General features: G+C 35.8%; 1 protein-coding gene across 1 annotated transcript; it reads left to right on the plus strand.

Annotated features, from left to right (window-relative positions):
* The first annotated feature begins 530 nt into the window (after positions 1–530).
* Positions 531–20865, plus strand: LOC147384472 (protein DEFECTIVE IN EXINE FORMATION 1-like). The gene is made up of 13 exons (XM_086424809.1): positions 531–919; positions 1211–1321; positions 8450–8532; positions 8628–8745; positions 9226–9386; positions 9867–10408; positions 10549–10619; positions 11392–11648; positions 16208–16389; positions 18889–19172; positions 19274–19391; positions 19936–20118; positions 20237–20865. The coding sequence occupies exons 1-13, from the start codon at positions 756–758 to the stop codon at positions 20552–20554; spliced, it is 2592 nt and encodes an 863-aa protein (XP_086280935.1). The 5' UTR covers positions 531–755; the 3' UTR covers positions 20555–20865.
* Positions 20866–21314: the final 449 nt, after the last annotated feature.

Here is a 21314-nt window from a genome sequence, read left to right on the forward strand (position 1 = left end):
CGAGAGTTGTTGAACCTCTATTATTGTGCTTATAATCGATGTTTTCCTATTGAATCTTGGGAGGAACCACCCCTTAAAATACGAGAGTGGGGTGATTCTTTCCTTTAGGACAACGTGCGCAGCACGTGCCTCGGGTTGCATTATCCAACATTTGAAGGTACATATGCTGCTGTAGATCACTTGGTGGTCCAAAGTTTTGCTACAAAACTTTGTTCCCATTGCTGCCACTCAAATCAGTAGCATTTGGATTTATTTCTCTTTTATTTGCTGTGAATCTTCAATTCGAATCAGTCCAATTTATTTTTCTCGTTGGTTAATCGATCCGGTTTAGTTTTGATTAGTTCGAATTAATTACTACCAATTATTTTCTTACCAGTAACATCTGAACATTAACAGTGTGTGGGAGGAAGGGGAGATAAATGGAATTGTCAGAATGATTGGGGGTCAATATGGAATTATGTCAAACCACGGGGATTAAAGTTTAGTTTTGTCATTAAGGTGGCGCGCTTACGTCAAATGCGAATCGACCGATTCAAATCGGTAACGACACCAACTGGTAGCAGAAGTTTTAGTTGTCGTGAGGTCGACCGAAATCTTCCATTGCTGCCTTGCTGGTCGCTCTCAGAGCTTAACTTAGGGTTTTTAACCGATACGATCGATAAATAAACTCTTCAAATTAGGGTTTCTTTCTGTTCCATCTATTAATCGATCACCTCAGCTAGTTTTGCATTGATTCTGAAGCAGACGAAGATCTGATGAAATCCCCCACGACTAAGTCGATCTTGCTCTGTTTCCTTCTCTACACTTCTTTGAATTTCATCTATGTTGTCTCCGAGTCCGATACGCAACCTGGCCAATTGAAGAAGAACAAGTTTCTGGAACGAGAGGCGACCGACGATGCCCTAGGATATCCTGATATGTAAGTTCAATCTCTCTCTCTCTTTCAATTTTTTTTTTTTTTTGGATTATTTTTTGTTGAAACAACCCGATCAAATCGTAGAAATCGAATCAAATTGTAAAATTTGGTTTTTTAATCGACTATCATATGTAATTTTACTGGAAATTAGGGATTCGAGGTATTTCATTCCTATAATATATTGGTTGATTACTCGCATCTTCGTAATGATTTGATGTTTTAAAGATCATATTAGATTAGATATATGTGTTTCATGTCTATTAAATTGATTCATTTTTTTCATCTGTACTGTAGAGATGAGGAATCTTTGTTGAACACAAAATGTCCTCGGAATTTGGAACTAAGATGGCAGACTGAAGTTAGCTCTAGCATATATGCAACCCCATTGATCGCTGATATCAACAGGTAGAAGCTCTGCACCATCAAGAACAAGTATATTAGTCCCGCATTTACTCTATAGTTCAGTAACTAATTCGTGTGGTTCTTTGTCTGGTTAAAGTGTGTGGGTGTTGATACCATGACCGGGATTCAAATCCCACCCTCACCTACTAAATTACCAATCACTGACTCACTCGCGTATTATTAAAAAAAATATAGAATAATGGAAACAAATGTAAACTGATACTTTTTATAAACAATGGGTCAGATGAATAATTTTTATTATTTGATTTATATTGAAAGTGGTTTCACATTGTAAGTGTGAGGGTTTGTGACGGGGACATTAGATCATCACCCTCTAAATATTACCATAGGAGAAGTAAATCACAAGCTTCCTTGTGGATTGGTGATAGCTGCAGAAATGACTTGAAGACCCCATGTGTAAGATCTTTTGAAGACTCCACATTGGAGAGTGCATATGGGTTGCATTTAGATCGAGGATGATTTGTTGGTTGAATTAGAATGACTAACGTGTGACCATAGTGTTAGAATACTTAGGATTTATTTAATTTTTTGTTTTGGACTTTATTTGGATTTTTTTAAATATGTTTTGGGCTTATTTTTATGTTTTATTGGCTCATGGTCATAGTATAGATGCTTCGGGGTAGTTTAGCAACTTTAGGTTGTCTTTTATTTAAACTTTTAAGATTTGAAATTTTAGGAGAGAAAGTTACGAAAATTAGATAATTTTTGTAATTTATCTTTTACTTATGGGTAGCTTAGGTCTTTTCTCTTTAGGGTTTTGTTTATATTATTTAAAGACATCTTTATGTTATTTTATGGAGTTTTTTTAATACAATTTACAGAATTTCTGATTTTCCTATCTTGAATGTTGTGGCATTCATCTTGGTGAGTAAGAATCATCTCTCTTCTAGTTTTTTCTTGGTTTGCTGGTATAGTCTAATTTTCTTTTTCTTTTCATCTTATATTCATCGTTTTATGTTACTAAACCCTAGGTGAGCCCTTACTAACATCTTTTTAGAGATCCTACACATACTTGAACCCACCAAAACCCCTACCAAAACTACAATGTTGTTGTCCAGTCCAAACCAGTCCAGAAACCCTTATCTAGTCGACCTAAATCAACCACATAATTATCCCTATTTGTTGTCCAATAATTTACAGCAGGCTTAGACCATCTTAAAATCCTTATTTTATTAATCTAACTTTTTCTAACCCTAGATCTAACCTTAGGAACTTTAATTTTCTAGATCTTCTTAGATATTGTTAAACTAATACCCTAGGTTAGTTGGAAGTTATACCTTCCATAAGATCTCTCAATTTAATATTTTAAATTCAAATTAGCGGGACTTAAAACAATCTAGAATTATTTGTTAGTTATTTACTAGACTTTTCTTATTTCGTTATGGTAGAATCCGGTAGCTTATAATATTCATTGTCCTTGATAATTTTTTTGTTATCTTAGAACCATCATTTTAGTTAGTTCATAGTCCTGCCTCATATTTGGCTTAGGGTTTTATCATCACACATCTGGAATATGATTCATATAAATTTTTGAGTGCATTGCATTAAGTTTTAGGACAAATCAAGTCTTAGGTTGCACATATGTCAACTCGTAGTGTTAGGGGTGACCACCCTGAGGTGGATCTTGCTGAGCTTACCCGAGCAGTAGTAACCCTTTCAGACCATGTGGCTCAAAATACCACCAAGAAAAATGCTCGCTTGACCGTATTGGAGTCTGTCTTATAGAACAACCTTGATGCCTTAGATGACACTAAGGGTAATATTGGAGGTCAAGGTATAGGTCTAGTAGGTCAAGGCAGAGGATGAGGTAGATTACGTCCACCATGACATGTTGAGGTTCGAGATCCTTATGATCTTGATGATAGAGTTATGCGTAGCATCAAGATTGAGGCCCAAACTTTGATGTACGACTTGATCCAAAGGTTTTTCTTGATTGGTTATCAGACATAGACCACTTTTTTTGAGTGGCATGGGATGTTTGAAGATTGTAGGATGATGTTTGCCAAGGTGAAATTAGTAGGCCAAGCAAAGCTCTATCGGACTAATGTTAAACACAAAATTGAGAGAGTTGATGAGTATCCCATTGTCAATTGGGCTGAGATGAAAGAGAAACTCAAGGAGAAATATCTTCCCTTGTCCTATCAAGAGAGACTTTTAGATCAATTGCAAACCCTTCGCCAGGGATTTATGACTGCCAATGCATACAGTACAAAATTTGATAGAATACATGATGTGATGTGATGTCAATGAAAGTCCCCGTGTGACCCTCTCTAGATTTATAATGGGCTTACGTCCAAAGCTTTAAAAAGAGCTCATACCCCAAGATGTGAGTAGTTTAGATCATGCTTATCAAATTGTGCCAGAACTATTAACGGTACATAAAACCTGAATTTGTGAGGAGAGTTGACTCCCGTGAGACTACTGCCAAGTCTGTCCCTACGGGAACGAAACCTATTTTCGAAAATTAATTACCTCGAACAAATTCCAATAATCCACCCAATGTTAGAGTTATCAAAGGGAAGGGAATAGCTAGTGAAAGTTCCAGGGGAAATGATTAGTTACAATGCTTTAATTGTGGAGGATTTGGACACTTTCAAAGTAAATGTCCCTCGAGAAATCCCAACAAAGCGTTATTGATTGAGGGGACATAGGAAAATGACTAAGGTGAGTTTGATGAAGAAGTTTATCAACCCACCGGTGGAGCTAGTGAAGAGGATTGTGAGGATACTGAGGATCTCTCAAGAGACATGACTAGCGTCACGGTTGTTAGGTGTGCGCTAGCCCAAATTAGAGAAAATGATGATTGGCGAAGGTTTTCTATTTTCCACACCTGCATCAAGTGTGGTGATAAGAATTGTAAGTTAATCATTGACAACGGGAGTTGCACAAATGTAGTTGCTTTCTTTACTTTTTCCTATTTAGGATTGAAGCCTACCCTTAGCCATATCGAGTTGTGTGGGTTGATGCATCATCTATTCTTGTTTCCCAGCGGTGTCAGGTTCCTATTGAAATTGGTTCTTACAAAGACATGGGGTGATGTTGTGCCTATGGATGTGGGTCACATCATTTTGGGTAGGCCTTGGTTATATGATAGAGATGTAACACTATTCTGCTGGACGAATTCATGTTCATTCACCTATTAAGGCAAAAGGATTAAGTTTAATCCTCTCTAATCCAAACCTACTATAGTGGGAAAACAATGTGAGTAAGGGCAAACAAAAGAATAATTCTAATACCCTTCATCTTGTTAGTCCCATAGAATTTGAGAGGGAGACAAAGGATGAGGCTACCTTTTATGTTCTGGTTACCAAAGAAGTCTCACCAGAGTCCAACTTAGAAGTACCACAAAAAGTACTGCCCATTTTACAGAACTTCCAGGATATCTTCCCTGATCAATTTCCTAATGAACTCCCTCCCATGTGTGACATTCAACATGAAATTGATCTAATCCCTGGAGCAATTCTGCCCAATTTACCACATTATAGGATGAATCCTATTGAAAATGCAGAGTTGAAGCAAATCTGTGAACTCTTACAAAAGGGATTTGTGAGGGAAAGTATGAGTCCTTGTGTTGTGCTTGCTCTCCTTACACCAAAGAAAGATGGATCTTGGCGTATGTGTGTGGATAGTAGAGCAATTAATAAAATCACTGCCAAATATTGGTTTCCTATTCCGAGACTAGATGATATGTTGGATATAATGGTGGGTGCCACAATCTTCTCAAAGATTGTTCTTAATAGTGGATACCACCAGATCCGCGTTCATCTTGGGGATGAATGGAAGACTGCCTTTAAAACGAAGGATGGTCTTTATGAGTAGTTAGTCATGCCTTTCGGGTTAACCAATGTCCCAAGTACTTTTATGAGGGTAATGACACATGTTGAGGCCTTTCATGAGCTTGGTAGTTTACTTAGACTATATCTTGTTATAGTAAATCCAAATAACAACACCTAGACCACTTAAGGCATGTCTATGATGATCTTAGAAAAGAGAAATTATTTGCAAACCGAAAGAGTGCTCATTCATGTTCAATCAAGTTATCTTCTTAGGTTTCATAGTTTCTTCTGACGGGATGTTAGTAGATCCTGAAAGGTCAGTGCTATAGTTAGTTGGCCCGAACTGAAGAATATACACAATGTTCATAGCTTCCATGGTCTGGCTACATTCTACTGTTGGTTTATTTGAGGATTCAGCTCCATCATAGGCCCTATCACATATTGTATAAAAATGAGGGAATTTAGATGGACTAATGCCGCAGCCAAAGCATTTAGGGAGATTAAGTCGAGGATATGATGGAAGCTCCCGTCATGCACCTTTCAGATTTTAGCAAAGTCTTCAAGGTTGCATGTGACGCATCTGAGGTAGGCATAGGTGGAGTATTGAGTCAAGAAGGTCATCCAATTGCCTATTTTGGCAAGAAATTGAATGAGGCAAGAAAAAAATACTCTACTTATGACAAGGAATTTTATGTGGTAGTACAATCTTTACGATATTGGCGACATTACCTATTGCCGCAAGAATTTATGTTATTCTCAGATCATGAGCTCTTAAGTACCTTAGTTCCCAAAAGAAATTAAACCCAAGACATGCAAAGTGGGTTGAATTTCTACAAGAGTACACTTTTGTGTTAAACATAAAGTGGGAGTAGAGAATAAGCCAGCGGATGCATTGAGTCGTAGGATTGCATTAGTACACTCTATGAGTGTTGAAGTAACCGGGTTTGAGCGATTAAAAGATGAATATTCCACGTGCGCAGATTTTGGGGAACTTTACACTTTACTTATGAATGATCCAATGAGAAATAACAATGGTTTTGTCCTACAAGATGGCTACTTGTTTAAGGGCACTAAACTTTGCATTCCTCGTACCTCATTGCGAGATTTTCCTGTTTGGGAACTCCACTCTGGCAGGTTGGCTGGACATTTTGGGTGAGATAAGACTATTACCCTTGTTGAGGAAAGATTTCATTGGCCAAGTCTCAAACGGGATGTAGGCAAAATTGTTGGGCAATGTCGTACTTGTTAACTGGTAAAATAGAGAAAGCAGAATACTAGGTTGCATATGCCTTTGCCAATGCCACACTCCCTGTGGAAAGATATTAGTATGGACTTCATGCTTGGGCATCCCAAGACTATCAGGAAGCACGATTCCATCTTTGTAGTAGTTTGCCGTTTTTATAAAATGGCTCATTTCCTACCTTGTTCCAAAACCTCTGACGCTTCTAATGTGGCCAAAATATTTTTTGAAGAGGTTGTTCATTTGCATGGATTATCAAAGACCATAGTATTTGATAGGGACATCAGGTTCATAAGTTACTTTTGGAAAATGTTATGGCATATGATGGGTACTAGACTACAATTTTCTTCAGCGTACCACCCATAGGTAGACGATCAAACTAAAGTGGTCAATAGGAGTGGGTACTAATGCGTATGTGATAGAGCTTCCATTGGACATGGGAATTAGTTCAACATTTAATGTGGAAGATCTTGTGCCATTTCAAGGATCAACAATACCACCCAATATTTTTGACCCATGGCATTTTCCATCACAAAGTTCCATACATTTGCCTCCACCTATTATACCTCAAAAACAAGAAGAAATAGATGATATCTTGGATCATCATGTGGTTTCAACCTGACATGGAGGATATCAGAATTTCTTTTTAAGTGGAAGAACAGGCCAGATTCAGATTGCACTTGGATTACATAGGCAGAGTTACAAAAGATTGATCCGGATCTCTTGGGGCAATACAATAGTTTTGTTTCACCAGAGGTGAAATTTTCCCAATCTGGAGAGTTGATGTGGACATCAGATCATCACCCTCTAAATATTACCATAGGAGAAGGAATTCACAAGCTTCCTTGTGGATTGGTGATAGTTATGAAAAGGACTTGAAGATCTCATGTGCAAGATCTTTTGAAGACTCTACATTGGATAGTGCATATGGGTTGCATTTGGATAGAGGACTTGTTGGTTGAATTAGAACTATCAACGCGTGACCATAGTGTTAGAATACTTAGGATTTATTTAATTTTCTGTTTTAGACTTTATTTTGGATTTTTTGGGCTTAATTTTATGTTTTATTGGTCCATGGCCATAGTATATATAGATGCTTGAGGGTAGTTTAATAACTTTAGGTTGTCTTTTATTTAAGTTTTTAAGATTTGAAATTTTAGGAGAGAGAAAGTTATGAAAATTAGATAATTTTTGTAATTCATTCTTTACTTAAGGGTAGCTTAGGTCTTTTCTCTTTAGAGTTTTATTTATACTATTTAAAGACATCTTTATGTTATTTTATGGAGTATTTTTTTTTAATACAATTTACAGAATTTCTGGTTTTCCTATTTTGAATATTGTGGCATTCATCTTGGTGAGTAAGAATCATCTATCTCTTCTATTTTCTTCTTGGTTTGCATGTATAGTCTAATTTTCTTTTTCTTTTTATCTTATTTTCATCGTTTTCTGTTACTAAACCCTAGGTAAGTCTTTACCAACGTCTTTTTAGATATCCTACACATACTTGAACCTACCAAAACCCCTCCCAAAACTACAATGTTGTTGTCTAGCTCAAACCAATCCAAAAACCCTTATTTAGTCGACCTAAATCAACCACAAAATCATCCCTATTTACTGTCCAATAATTTACAGCAGGCTTAAACCATCCTAAAATCCTTATTTTTATTAATCTAATCTTATTCCAACTCTAGATCTAACCTTAAGAACTTTAATTTTCTAGATCTTAGATATTGTTAGATTAATACACTAGGCTAGTTGGAAGTTCTGCCTTCCATAAGATCCATCAATTTAATATTTTAAATTCAAATCGGTGGGACTTAAAACATTGTCTAGAATTATTTATTAGCTATTTATTAGACTTTTCTTATTTCTTTGTAGTAAAATCTGGTGCCTTATAATATTCATTATCCTTGATAATTTTTTTGTAATCTCCGAACCATCATTTTAGTTAGTTCATAATCCTACATCAGTTTGTTTTATGTATTTTGGTTCTTGTCTCTTTGTTCTCATTTATTTTATTTTTTGATACAAATTACAAATATAGTTGGCAGTTTGGTACTTTTATTGATAAAGATAACTATTTTGAGATTCCAGTGACGGGAAGCTTGATATAGTGGTGCCATCCTTTGTTCACTACTTGGAAGTGCTAGAAGGATCCGATGGAGATAAAATGCCAGGCATAATTTGATATTTCTTGATTGGTTTTAAGTTGGTTCTGTAAATTATCTCGTACAATTATCCTTTTACTTTCATGTCTTTTTTGACTTAACAGGGTGGCCTGCCTTCCACCAATCAACTGTTCATTCAAGTCCTCTGTTATTTGATATTGATAACGATGGTGTGAGAGAAGTAGTGTTGGCTACCTACAATGGTGAAGTGCTATTTTTCAGGTGATTATCTAACTAATTGGTGTATAATAATTTTGTTGGTGGTGCTTATAGTGAAAAAAATCACAATTAAATCACAATTGTAATAGTTGTCGATTAAATCTTGATTTTTTCAAAAAATCGCAACGCTTTAGAAAAAATCTTTAATTTTTCAAAAAATCACGATTAATCGTGATTTAATTGATGATTTTTAAAAGAAATCACAGTTTATTTTTATTTTAAGCATTTTTAACTGTTGTTTTATTATTTAATATATGAAATACATATTTTTTACATTTTTAAACTTACAAAAATTATTTTTATATTTTAGTTTATCTGATGTTTTTCCAACTTGATCTGCTTTGACTGACTTTTTCCGAAGCTTTCTCTTGCCAAATTACTCCCAAACCTCCACTTTGTCACTAGGGTGGTGATTCATTCAGTTCCTGTAGCTTTACTCCAACAATTGCCTTATTCAGACTAGTCTTATTTTCCATATTTTAGGACCTCCGGCTACATGATGACAGATAAACTAGAGATACCTCGGAGAAAAGTTCGGAAAGATTGGTATGTAGGATTGCATTCAGATCCAGTGGACCGATCTCATCCAGATGTCCAGGATGACTTACTTATTCAAGAGGCTGCTGAGATTAAATCAATGTTTGGTAAGTAATTATATGTTTCAAGATCTCCATGAAATGGCTGTCAAGAATGTATTGCACTTGGCAAACGAAGCGTAGCTATTTATCAGTTTTCCTTTTACAATTAAAGGTGTTGGTCACAAGCATACAAACAGTAGTCGCAAGATCAACTCTTTGTTTTTTTTTTTTTTCAATTCGTCCAAGTTCTTAAAGCTTACATACATGCAAAGAAATTTAATTTGGCTTTTCTGTTTATCTGGAATGTTCTGTAACACTTTTCTGTTTCTCCGCTTGAAATTCTCAATCTCAGATATCATAAAAAAATACTGAAGTTTTCAATTTCAATGAATTATGCACGTTCTTGGTCCCATCTTCAGGTCATTTACATACTTATTTTGTTGGATTTTTCAAAAACTTTATTTGGTGCCTGTGTTTTTCTTTCTTTTAAGTTATAATTCTGTGACCAGTGACCCAACTGTTTGAGAAAATCACGAATCTTTGTAGAAATGAATGGAAGTACACCTGGATCAAACTCTTCAATTTCTTCATCAAGTGGAGGGAACATTAGCTCCTCGGTGAATATTCCGCAGCCAGATAATGCGGGGAAACTGAATGCTAGTCAAGCAGAAGGGAATATTAAGTTACCAACAGGTATGGGCAATTCCACTGGGGATGCTCACAATTCCACTGAGGATGCTCGCTCAGACGGGACCGTCAAAACAGAGAATGTAACGAATTCTGGAAGGCGGCTTCTTGAAGATACTGATTCAAAAGGGATACAGAGTGGTGGTTCTGAGTCTGATGTTAATAATAAAACCAATGAGGATGTTCATGGTGCAACTGTGGAAAATGATGAAGGTTTGGAAGCTGAGGCTGATAAATCTTTTGAGTTATTCCGTGATAATGGTGAGCTAGCTGATGAATATAATTATGATTATGATGACTATGTTGATGAATCCATGTGGGGAGATGAGGAATGGAAGGAAGAGGAACATGAGAAAGTGGAGGACTATGTGAATATTGACTCGCACATCTTGTGCACTCCAGTAAGTTGAATATTTTTATGTAGCATTGTTTTGTTGAATATTTGATGGTATTCTGTTATTTTTAAGTTGTGGATGATGGAAGGAACAGATAATGCGATGGGGTATCTTCCAGCTGACCCGTAATTCTTTGGTTGTCCTAGGTTATAGCAGACATTGACAATGATGGTATTTCAGAAATGGTGGTTGCCGTGTCCTACTTCTTTGATCATGAGTAAGTTCTATTGACAATAACCGAATAAATTTATCATTTCTTATATCTATCTATCTAAAAATATATATGTGGGAAAAGGTTGCATGGACCGAGGGACCATGTAGAGCCTGGACTGAGGTCCACATTTGGGTCACGTGAACCTCCCTGTTGGTCCAAATGACACCTCAGCCCTCTTGTTTGTGGTCTAGATTGGGTTTGAAAAAAGAAATTTTTTTTGGGCCAGATCTTGAGTTAGATAATGGACGGCCACCAAACTCCCTGATTTAAAATTTAAATCCAACTGTAAAATAATCTCTTCATTCAAAAAAAAAAAATTTCGAGGGGGGGGGGGAGTTCATAAAGTTTTATGCTCTACATACATGTGGCACCCGATGGTGTTTTTGGGTGCCACATTGATATACATTTCAAAAGTTAATGTTTTGTAACTTTTCAGAGTTTTTTTTTTCTTGGTTCATTTCTAAATTACATGTTACAATCTTAAAATAGTTCACTTTGTCATATAATCCTTAGCAACCTCCTCTTACGCTTACAAATAGCATGCTATATCGAAAGGACATGCACTACGTGCAGTTGTCCATCGGTTTTAGAAGTCAATCCGGTTTTCTTTGAAGTTTCAATTTTCACTATTATGGTGCAATCCTTCAGGTTCTGTCTTATTTTTTACTGCAATTTTCTTTCGAAACTTATGTTGGGTATTGATAATAGTATAAATAAAGATTGCGCTCTTTTTCTAACTGATCTTAAATTAATGGACTGGTTTGTAAGTTGACAGGTACTACGACAACCCAGAACACTTATCAGAACTGGGTGGTATAGATATTGGGAAATACGTAGCAGGTGCTATTGTAGTTTTTAATCTTGACACAAAGCAAGTTAAGTGGACAACACCACTAGATCTAAGTACAGATACCGCAAACTTCCGTGCCTACATATATTCTTCTCCAACTGTGGCTGATTTGGATGGGGATGGGAACTTGGACATTCTTGTCGGGACTTCCTTTGGCTTGTTTTATGTTCTGGATCATCATGGTAATCTCCTAAGGGTGCATTATTGTTCATGATTAGATCATATTCTAGTATATCTTTCATTTCTATTGTTTACATCTATGAGCACCTACTTTTAGTTGTACCTGACAAGTGCCTGTACTGGAACCACTTTCCGTAACAAGTGAGAGGAACAGAAAACAGAGGAGACAGATTTGATTCATTAACTACTGGTCTTTCTGGCTTAAGCACTCATTTTAAAGGCCAGAGTTGTGTTTTTAATACTGTATTACTATGTGCATATTGTACTTTTGAAACCAGTTAGTACATGATGGCCAATTGTGGGAACCATCCAGTTCAGATCTTGTTTTGTTTAATGATTGTTTTTCATTTTTTACCCAAATCATTTGGTTGCTGGCATGTCCAGATCTTGATCCATGAATATGCCATGCACTCTACTCGTGTTGTGCCACTGTTACGTTGACATTTTATTAATGTTTCTAGGCATTGCCCGGCTAGTTACAGTTTACTTGGTATGGTTACATTGATTTTTTTATAGGTAGTTACATTAATTAATTATTAGTTGTTTAGACACTGGTAGGGACCCTTTATGTTCCTACTTGTATGAGTATTATCAGCTGTTTGTGTTTTACCGTGTGTTCATGTTTTACCATGTATTTTACCCTGTACTCAGGTTGGAAAGGTCTTTGTCAAGGGACAACAAACCTGGATGAGGTCGTGATTGTTAGTGAGTATCGATTTTAGGGTGAGCTTTGGAAATTCTAATATAATTTGCAAGATTGATCTTGAGAAAGCATATGACCATGCCAATCTCAGGATTGGCTATTAATCCTGCTAAGAGTAAGTTTTTTGAGGTGGGATATCCCATTAAAGCTGACTGTTTGACAGTGATCCATGGGTGTGAAGTTGGATTGTTCTGAACATTGCACCTAGGTTTGCTTCTTGGGCTATACGGGCAAAGCCATTTGGGATCCAGTCATCGAGGGAGTGGTAGGCATATTGGTTCATGGAAATCTAGGTTTTTATCCAAGGGTGGCAAATTGACTCTTTTTAAAAGTGTTTTGTCTTGCATTCTGATCTACTTTCTCTTCTTGTTTAGTATTGCCTAGAAATGTGGAAAACCAATTGGGTAAGTTATTTCAAGATTTTTTGTGAAACCACAAAGAGGGGGTATATGGGTTTTGAAATCTTAAGATCATCATGAACTACTTGGGAAAATGGTTGTGGGGTTTTGGTGTAGACCATGATATGCTCTAGAAGAGAGTTTTTTTTTTTTTTTATGACGATTAGAAGAGAGTTAATGTCTCAAAATATGCGTCTAGAAACATGGGATGGGAGAGTGGGAAACGGGATCATATGGCTGTGGAGTGTGGAAAGGTGTACTAAAAATACTCCCTGAATACGTCGGTATCCTTTAGAGTGGGAAGGGGAACAGGTTCTGATTTTGGAGGGTTTTTCTTTTTATTTTTTATTTGTATAATGTAGGGCATCCCACATCTCTTTTGGGATGGACTAGTCTCTATGGTAGCACTCCCCAACCCCACAGAAGTTTCCCAACATGTAACAAAGAAAGTTAGAAGGCCAAAAAATTTCGAAGACATGACTAGAGGAAGCAAACTAATGGGAAAACTAAAGAACCTTGGAAGACCTACTATAGGAAGAAGAAGACTAATAAGCAAGCATTGATGTGGCATGAAGATGGGTCTTGTGATGTTTGTTGAGTTTTTGTGAGTTTTTTTTCTTATTTATAGCAGTCAGGAGGTATTTTGGTCTTTTTACATTTTAGTTGTGAGGGTCCAACAATTATTTTATGTTTTTTGAGTCTTATTTTATGTTCCTTTAAAGTTTCAAGGTATTTGGTCAAGTCGTTAGGGAGTTATGGGTCTATTTTGTCGTTTTTGATTATTTTAGGAGTCAAGGTAAATCTGTAATTTTGCCACTTAATTATGGAGTATGGATGCTCTAGCTATAAGTCTTAATAAATAATCTTTTTTCTCTTTTTGGAGGCTAATGAACAAAATCTGATTTGTGGCTTCGTAAGCAACCTTGGTGAGTGATTCTCAAACCCTTGAAGTGATTTCTAAGAGCCTTAGAGTGATGATTTTAGGGCTTTTCTTTCTATTTTCCTTTTCTCTACCATTGGTGAGAGACTTCTTGTGGGCTGATTGTATTCCTACATTAATTTGATTAACCAATTTTCATAATCAGCTTTGCATCACAAACTCTTGTCGCTAGTTTTATCATTAGGCCAACTCCTCCCTAGAGTACTTTGTGAGAATGGTTTGTGTGTATCTATCTAAAATCACAATTTTTGAAATTTTACCCATCTCTTGCTAAAAATGGGAAATTGTTTAGTTTGTGAACTCCAAAATAAAATGATCTCATTGGGTTCTATTATTGTGATCATGATTCAAAATCTCGGTTTGATTTGTAATGTTTCGTATGAAACATTTCGATTTTTCCAAATTCTAAGACGACACGTGATTGAAACCGAAAATATTCAAAATTTCGGTGGTTTTTCTGAAAAAAATAGAGTAAAAGGAAAGGGGGAGAGAAAAAGGAAGGAAGGAAGAGAGAGAGAGAGGAACATGGTTGCGCCAATTTGCCGAAGTTCATTTACAGCGTCAAATTCATTGTAAGAGCCCCAACAGTCTTCTTTGTCGTCTTCTTCAAGTTTTTAAAAAAAAAAAAAAAACTCTTTTATGAAAATAATGAAGGCTGCACTGCAGTTGTTGTTTTTAATCGAAGGCCTGCCCTTGACTTTAGTCTTCCATGAAAGATTGAGGTTATTTAGAGAAAGACCACCTATGTTTGTAAATATCTGAAAAACCTTGTGCTTTCAAACTAGTGATATGCCTCTTGACCACAGTCTTCTATGAAAGAATTCATTAAAAAGGTCAATTGAATGTTTCGGCGTTGTTATGGTTTTCTTAAGAATGGTAGGAGGAAATACCACCTGGTAAGATGGAAGTTAATTCGCATGCCCAAGAAGAATGGGGGCTGGGGATTAGGGGTCTGAGACGAGTTAATAGAGCACTTTTAGGGAAATGGCTTTAGAGGTTCGGTGAGGAAAGGGGTAGTCTATGGAGGAGGGTCATTATAGCTAAGTACGGGGTGAAGAAGTTAGGTTGGTATAGCGGTGAGGCTAAAAGCTCGTATGGATGCAATGTGTGGAAGGGGATCCTCAAAGTGAGCGAGGACTTTGAGAGAGATTAGATTCAAAGTAGACACGGGGGACAAAATCAAATTCTGGGAAGATATTTGGTGTGGCACATCATCTCTCACAACTCAATTTCGTTTCTTGTACGTCTGTTCTCTTGAGAAGAACTACTCGATCCATCAGTTTTTGATTCGCAACGACTCCACTTCTAATTGGGAGTTGGGGTTCAGGAGAAACTTTAATGATTGAGAGCTAACAGAGATGACGTATTTCCTTGATCTCTTGTATTCTTTTCATCTTAACAAAAGTGTTTAAGATAGGTGGGAATGGACAAGGGCGAAGGATCTAGGATTCTCTGTCCGCTCTAATCCCTTTCGCTGAGCAATCCTTCTCGCAGTCTATCATTTGGTCCAAGTTAGTTCCTTCTAAAATCTCCTTTTTTGTTTGGTTGGCTTCTTAGGGAGGGTTTTTATGATGGACAATTTGATTGCTCGGGGATCGATCACTCCCAACTGTTATCCCCTTTGTTTGAGGGATGAGAAATTGGTTGACCATATTTTGATTCATTGCTCGTTTTCTCATGATATTTGGTCCCTTTTTCTTGGACTTTTTAGTATTAACTGGGTCTTACCTCAAAAGTTCTTCTTGTTGTTAATAGAATGGGCTAATAATGCTTTCTCCTCCAGAAAAAGACTCCTCTGGGCTATGCTTCTCTTGGCTATTGCTTGGGGGTTGTGGAACAAGAGAAATAACAGGGTGTTCAAAAGTAAGGCAAGAAGTTCTCATGACGTTTCTTGGAGATCTTGGGCTTTTTGTACCTTTGGTCAAATCTAAACATAGAGTTTGCGGGAACTACTTTCGATGATTTTGTTTTTAGATGGAATTCCTTGTGTAATTTTTGATGTTTTGGAATTTTTTCGTTCGTTTTTTGCTTTTCTTTGAGGGGCTATCTCGGCCTTCTCTTCTTGTATTTTGTTCCTCTCTTTTCTTCAATATATTTTATACTTATAAAAATAAAATAAAAAATCGAAACAAGATTTTAAACCATGATTGTGATTCCTGCAATCTGTCGTGTCTGGACATCTTTGATACAAGCAAGCAGAAAGTGGATAGTTGTTTTTTCACTAAACTGCTCAAACTCTAGGAATCATGGGACCCATGGTGTTGAAATGCAGAAAACCATTCAAGATGTTATCTTGCTGATTAGTAGTTTTAAGATAACAAAATATAAGTTAATTTACTTTTTTCTTGTGTTGATTTGTTGCTTTGTGAGTTTATATGGACTTTCCAAATAGTAGCAACATTTGGAATGAAGGTGTGAAATGAAAAAAATGTCTTGCCTTTTTATTGTGGTTAATTTTTAGTTTTGTTATGATTTTGATTCTCCTTAATGTTTTGGGCCTGACGTTTGTGAATTTACCAGGCAAGGTGAGAGATAAGTTTCCGCTTGAGATGGCTGAAATTCAGGGATCCGTAGTTGCAGCTGATATTAATGATGATGGCAAAATTGAACTGGTGACAGCTGATACTCATGGAAATATTGCTGCATGGACCACACAAGGACATGAGATTTGGGAAGTACATCTAAAGAGTCTTGTTCCACAGGCAAGTACCTGTCACCAGTTCCTCTTCTCTTATTTTAAGAAAGATATTATAATTTCAAATTATGTAGGCACCCCAAAAGATTCTTGAGAAACAATACTAAGTAATATAGAAAATCTATTTGTAATGTTCAATTTTATACTGGATGAAGCTCTAATCTGACATTGTTTAATGTTTATTACTCAAAATTATCATCATCCAATCCTTATCCCAAAAAAACGGGGTTGGATTAATCCTATTCCTCCATTCAATCCAGTCTAAAGCTATGTCTGTTAGTTCATGCTCAAACTACCTCAATCCACATTCTTTTCAGTCTTTTGTTCTCTTATAACCTTCAACTTGGACACACCTTTTAATTGGCTGTAATTGGCTTTCTTCATTGCTCGTGATCAAACCATCCCAATCTGCTTTCCCTTAGTTCATCATCTATTGGGGCTACTACCACTTTTACAGCTGTTTATTTCTAATTTTATCTTTGTTTGTATTTCCAATCATCCATTTCAGTATCCTCATCGTCTGTACTAAATTGTTGAATGTGTTATTTCTTGATTGTTCAACGTTCAGCTCTATAAAATATAGTTGGTCATACTACCATCTTAATATTTTATTTTAATTTGATTAGGATGCATTGGTCACATAATGCTCCAGAAGCATCTCGATTTTAACCATCCAACTTGAATTCTATTGATAACATCCTCATTCTCTTCATTCTTTTGAGTAACATGTGCAAAGTATCAAAAATAGATGTTTTGGGGTATTTTCTAGCAGTCAATTTCTACTGCCCTGTCTTCTCTATCGGTGTCACTAGTAGAGTTGCATTCCAAATATTCCATTTTGGTCCGCTACTTCTCTAATACATTAAACTATTTCATCCCATACCACTGTAGTTTCTACCTTAAAGTTCCTTTATTCCTTTGTTAATTTATTTACAGAAGACAACTTTTTTCTCCCTTTAGAATCTACTACTTTATTCTCTTGCATTCTTATTTTCACTCTCTTTCTTTCATCTCTTAATTTAGACATCTATAACTGTTAGCATTTTTGTGGTTAGACATTCCTTTGGAATAGCCTCGAATCCTTTCATATTGATTGCTCATTTCTCCTAAGTAGAAAAAGTATATCCAACTTTTATTTGTTCCATTCTTGAAAGTAACTAAATTTGCATCCTCTTTTCGATATATGTGTTCACTTTTGCAAGATCATTTGCCATCATAAATTCAAGGACTGAAATTTTCATATAATTTTTCTCCAAATCCAATTCCTCCATATACTCATATCCCTTACTTTCATTTGTACAAAACTATTTATGTCTCATCCATAGTATTAAATTTCGACAAATTTCCACAAAATATACCGAAATATTTCCGTTACCACAAGTTCCGGCACAAAATTTAACCGACAGTTTCTTTTTGTATGTATTTCGGTGGAAATCACTATTCATTTCTTGAAATATTTCGGTGAATAGTGAATTTCGGTCAATATGATCAAATCTTAGTTATAAAAATACAATATTTTGGTGGAAATATTCAATGAATGGTAAATTTTGACCGAAATAGTTTGTGCTTTTAGAAAGAACTTGTAAATTTTTACACATAATGTTTACTAATACAAAATTGCGGATAATATTCATCTGTTAATTTAAATGAATTATGATTACTTAGTTATCTATTTCATCTTAATTTAATGTATTATAAGCATATTAGTACATTTATGTAAGCATGCATACAATCGATCATGTTTTAATTAGTATTTATTTATACTTGTTAAAAAAATAAAAGAAATATAATAACACATGAATGCAATACTTAACTTCAGTGTCTTACATATTAAGTTGTATGTAGTTAAACAACATTATTATTCTTATTTCCATTGTCAGCCTCTCAATACATGTGCATGTACATAGCAAAATGTTGTTGATATCAATATGACACTCCATATGGTGGTTTATTGTATTTTGATGACTTAATGAGTGTGTTTTAATGCCTATTTATTATTTCCTACAGGTGAATGAAAATTTCTTCAATATTTCTGTAATTTCCAAAACTGAATTGATTTCCACACTAATCAAAATATTTCCATTCCCAAAATAAATGCCGAAATCGAAATTTAATACCTTGGTCTCATCCCATAAATAGCATCTCTCCATTGGGTTTCTTTGAATGAGTTCATCCAAGTCTTCCCAGAATTGTTCCTATGCAATCATTGATTTGAAAATTTTCTAAGTAATCTTGGGCTGGAAGCCTAACCTGACTCTTGGATGAGTCATGTTCCTACAAGCTTAGCCGGATTAAGATGGAGTAACTCTGTAATATAAAATAATATTGATATTTTTTCTCACTACCCAGTAGTGTAATATGATGTCAAAATTTGTTCCCTTCAAAGCAGTGAATAAGTTGGTCATTCTGACAGGCAGTAGTCCCCATTTTTTAATAACTACTTTCTCTTCATTTTCTGAGAAATCCTTCGTATCTCATGTAATAATCATTTATATATGTTGACCAGGGTCCAACGGTTGGCGATGTAGATGGTGATGGTCATACTGATGTTGTAGTATCAACACACTCAGGAAATATATATGTTCTGAATGGCAAGGACGGGTCATTCGTCCGTCCCTATCCATACCGCACTCATGGGAGAGTGATGAATCAAGTTCTTCTGGTAGATCTAAGCAAACGTGGGGAGAAACCGAAGGGACTCACACTTGTCACAACATCATTTGATGGTTATTTGTACCTTATTGATGGACCGACATCATGTACTGATGTTGTTGATCTTGGAGAAACTTCGTAAGATGCGCCTTCATCTTTTGATGCCATTAAATTAGCCACTTCTTTCTGGCATTCAAAAAAATATATATGTATCCATATATTGAATCTTTGTGTGACAGATATAGCATGGTCCTGGCAGACAATGTTGATGGTGGGGATGATCTTGATCTTATTGTTACAACCATGAACGGCAATGTATTCTGCTTCTCAACTCCTGCACCACATCATCCCCTCAAGGTATAGTAGATCTCAACTTGAAGAAATCATATCTTTCTTTTTTTCTAATAGAAAGAACTTCAATTGATTAAAATTACACAGAGGAAAGCAAACTAACCATATCTTTGGGGTAGAAAGTCTGGGGGTTTTACATTGTTTTACGAGAAACACGTTTCCGTACTAACTTAGTAAGATCTTAAGCCTTTCTAAGGTCGTTTTACTCAAATGGATTATCACATTAGCAATCCAACACCACATCCCTCTAAATTTCATCGAAAAACTCGGATCCAAAAAAAAAAAAAAAGTTCAAAAAACAATTTCCCTTGGGTTTGATCAAAGGTTTTGAAAATGGACTGCTACCAAACTTCCACCCAACTCCAAAATTTAAAATTAAAATTCAATGGTGAAAAATAAAGTTTTTAAATTTTTTTTTGTTTTTCAAAGTCCATAGAATTTTGTCCTCTAAAACCCTGAAGCATCGGATCATGTTTTTTAATGTCACAAGGTGAATCCAAGGACCCTTAGTAAGGCTAGTAGGACTCTTGTTTTACATATTTCCTTTCAGGCATGGAGATCAATTAATCAAGGGAGGAATAATGTTGCAAATCGGAACAACCGTGAAGGAATTTTTGTTACACCTGCATCTAGAATTTTCCGTGACGAGGAAGGCAAGAATTTCTGGGTGGAGATTGAGATTGTTGACAAATACAGATTTCCATCAGGATCTCAAGCACCTTATAATGTCACTGTAAGCTCCAGTTGTCTCTCTCTCACACATGCAACACTCACAGCTTGCATTGTTAAAGTTTTACTGACAACTCAACTTACAGTTTTTTGCCTTTTTTTATAATTTAAATAAATTACAGACAACTTTACTGGTTCCTGGGAATTACCAAGGAGAAAGGCGTATGACCTTCAACACAGTCTATGATGGTCCTGGAAAATACCGGATAAAGCTTCCAACAGTACCGGTCCGGACCACAGGGACTGTCCTAGTGGAGATGGTCGACAAGAATGGACTCTATTTCTCTGATGATTTCTCCCTCACCTTCCATATGCATTACTACAAACTCTTGAAATGGCTTTTGGTTCTCCCAATGCTTGGGATGTTTGCTGTGCTTGTAGTCCTTCGTCCACAAGAAACAATGCCATTGCCGTCCTTCTCACGAAATACAGATCTGTGATGATTCCCTTTGCCATGCCAAACTTTATGCATTGCAATTGAGGAATATGTTCCCAAAATTCTGGTTCTAATGCTCATCATCTCCATGGATGTCAATTTCACCTCTTTTTGGTGGTTTTAAATGTAATATTAGGGTTTTTTTTTTTTTCTTTATTTCTGTTGCGCCAGATAAAAAAAAAATGTAACAGGAACTTTTCAAAGTTGAGTTAGGCTGCGGATTGATATGATATGAACCAATAAGAACTAATGCTGTGGAAAGTTAAAGCCACGTTACTTAAAGGTGAATCACACCAGCTCTATTATTTCTTTCCACTAGACTTCCCAGTTGAATTAAACGCAAACCATATCATATCATCTTTATTGTTTTATTATTTTCTGTGTTTCTATCTAAAGTTATAACATTTCCTCGAGTCTTTCTGGAAAAAGAACATGTGTTTCTGGTTCTCTTGAATCCTAGGGATGTTAAACAACGACACATGGACAAGTCGTCATAACAGCATTCCTATAGAAAATCAGTTAATTTAAACGTAAATTTCTATTCTCATTGAACATTAAAAAAAAAATGCATTTATGGCAAGCAGGCCCAATAATCCTCAGGTATTTAGCTATTCTCTTCGTTAAAGCTATAAACAAAAGAACAATTATTTGGATATATTGAAAATTATCAAATCTAACAACTTTTTAAGTCACTATTAAATTTGATTTGAATGTTTGTTTATAGATCCACCAAAATCCCTATAGGGGGATGGATGGTAGGTAGG

This window comes from Akebia trifoliata, chromosome 15 (assembly GCF_017979445.1).
Source record: "Akebia trifoliata isolate Shusen 1 chromosome 15, ASM1797944v1, whole genome shotgun sequence".
NCBI classification, from domain to species: domain Eukaryota; kingdom Viridiplantae; phylum Streptophyta; class Magnoliopsida; order Ranunculales; family Lardizabalaceae; genus Akebia; species Akebia trifoliata.

Excerpts from the sequence above, each read along its gene's own strand:
- LOC147384472 (XM_086424809.1), top strand. The coding sequence starts at position 756 with ATGAAATCCCCCACGACTAAGTCGATCTTGCTCTGTTTCCTTCTCTAC. Across the intron at positions 920-1,210 it reads GCCCTAGGATATCCTGATAT|AGATGAGGAATCTTTGTTGA; the intron begins GTAAGTTCAATC and ends TCTGTACTGTAG. Across the intron at positions 8,746-9,225 it reads GGTGAAGTGCTATTTTTCAG|GACCTCCGGCTACATGATGA; the intron begins GTGATTATCTAA and ends TCCATATTTTAG.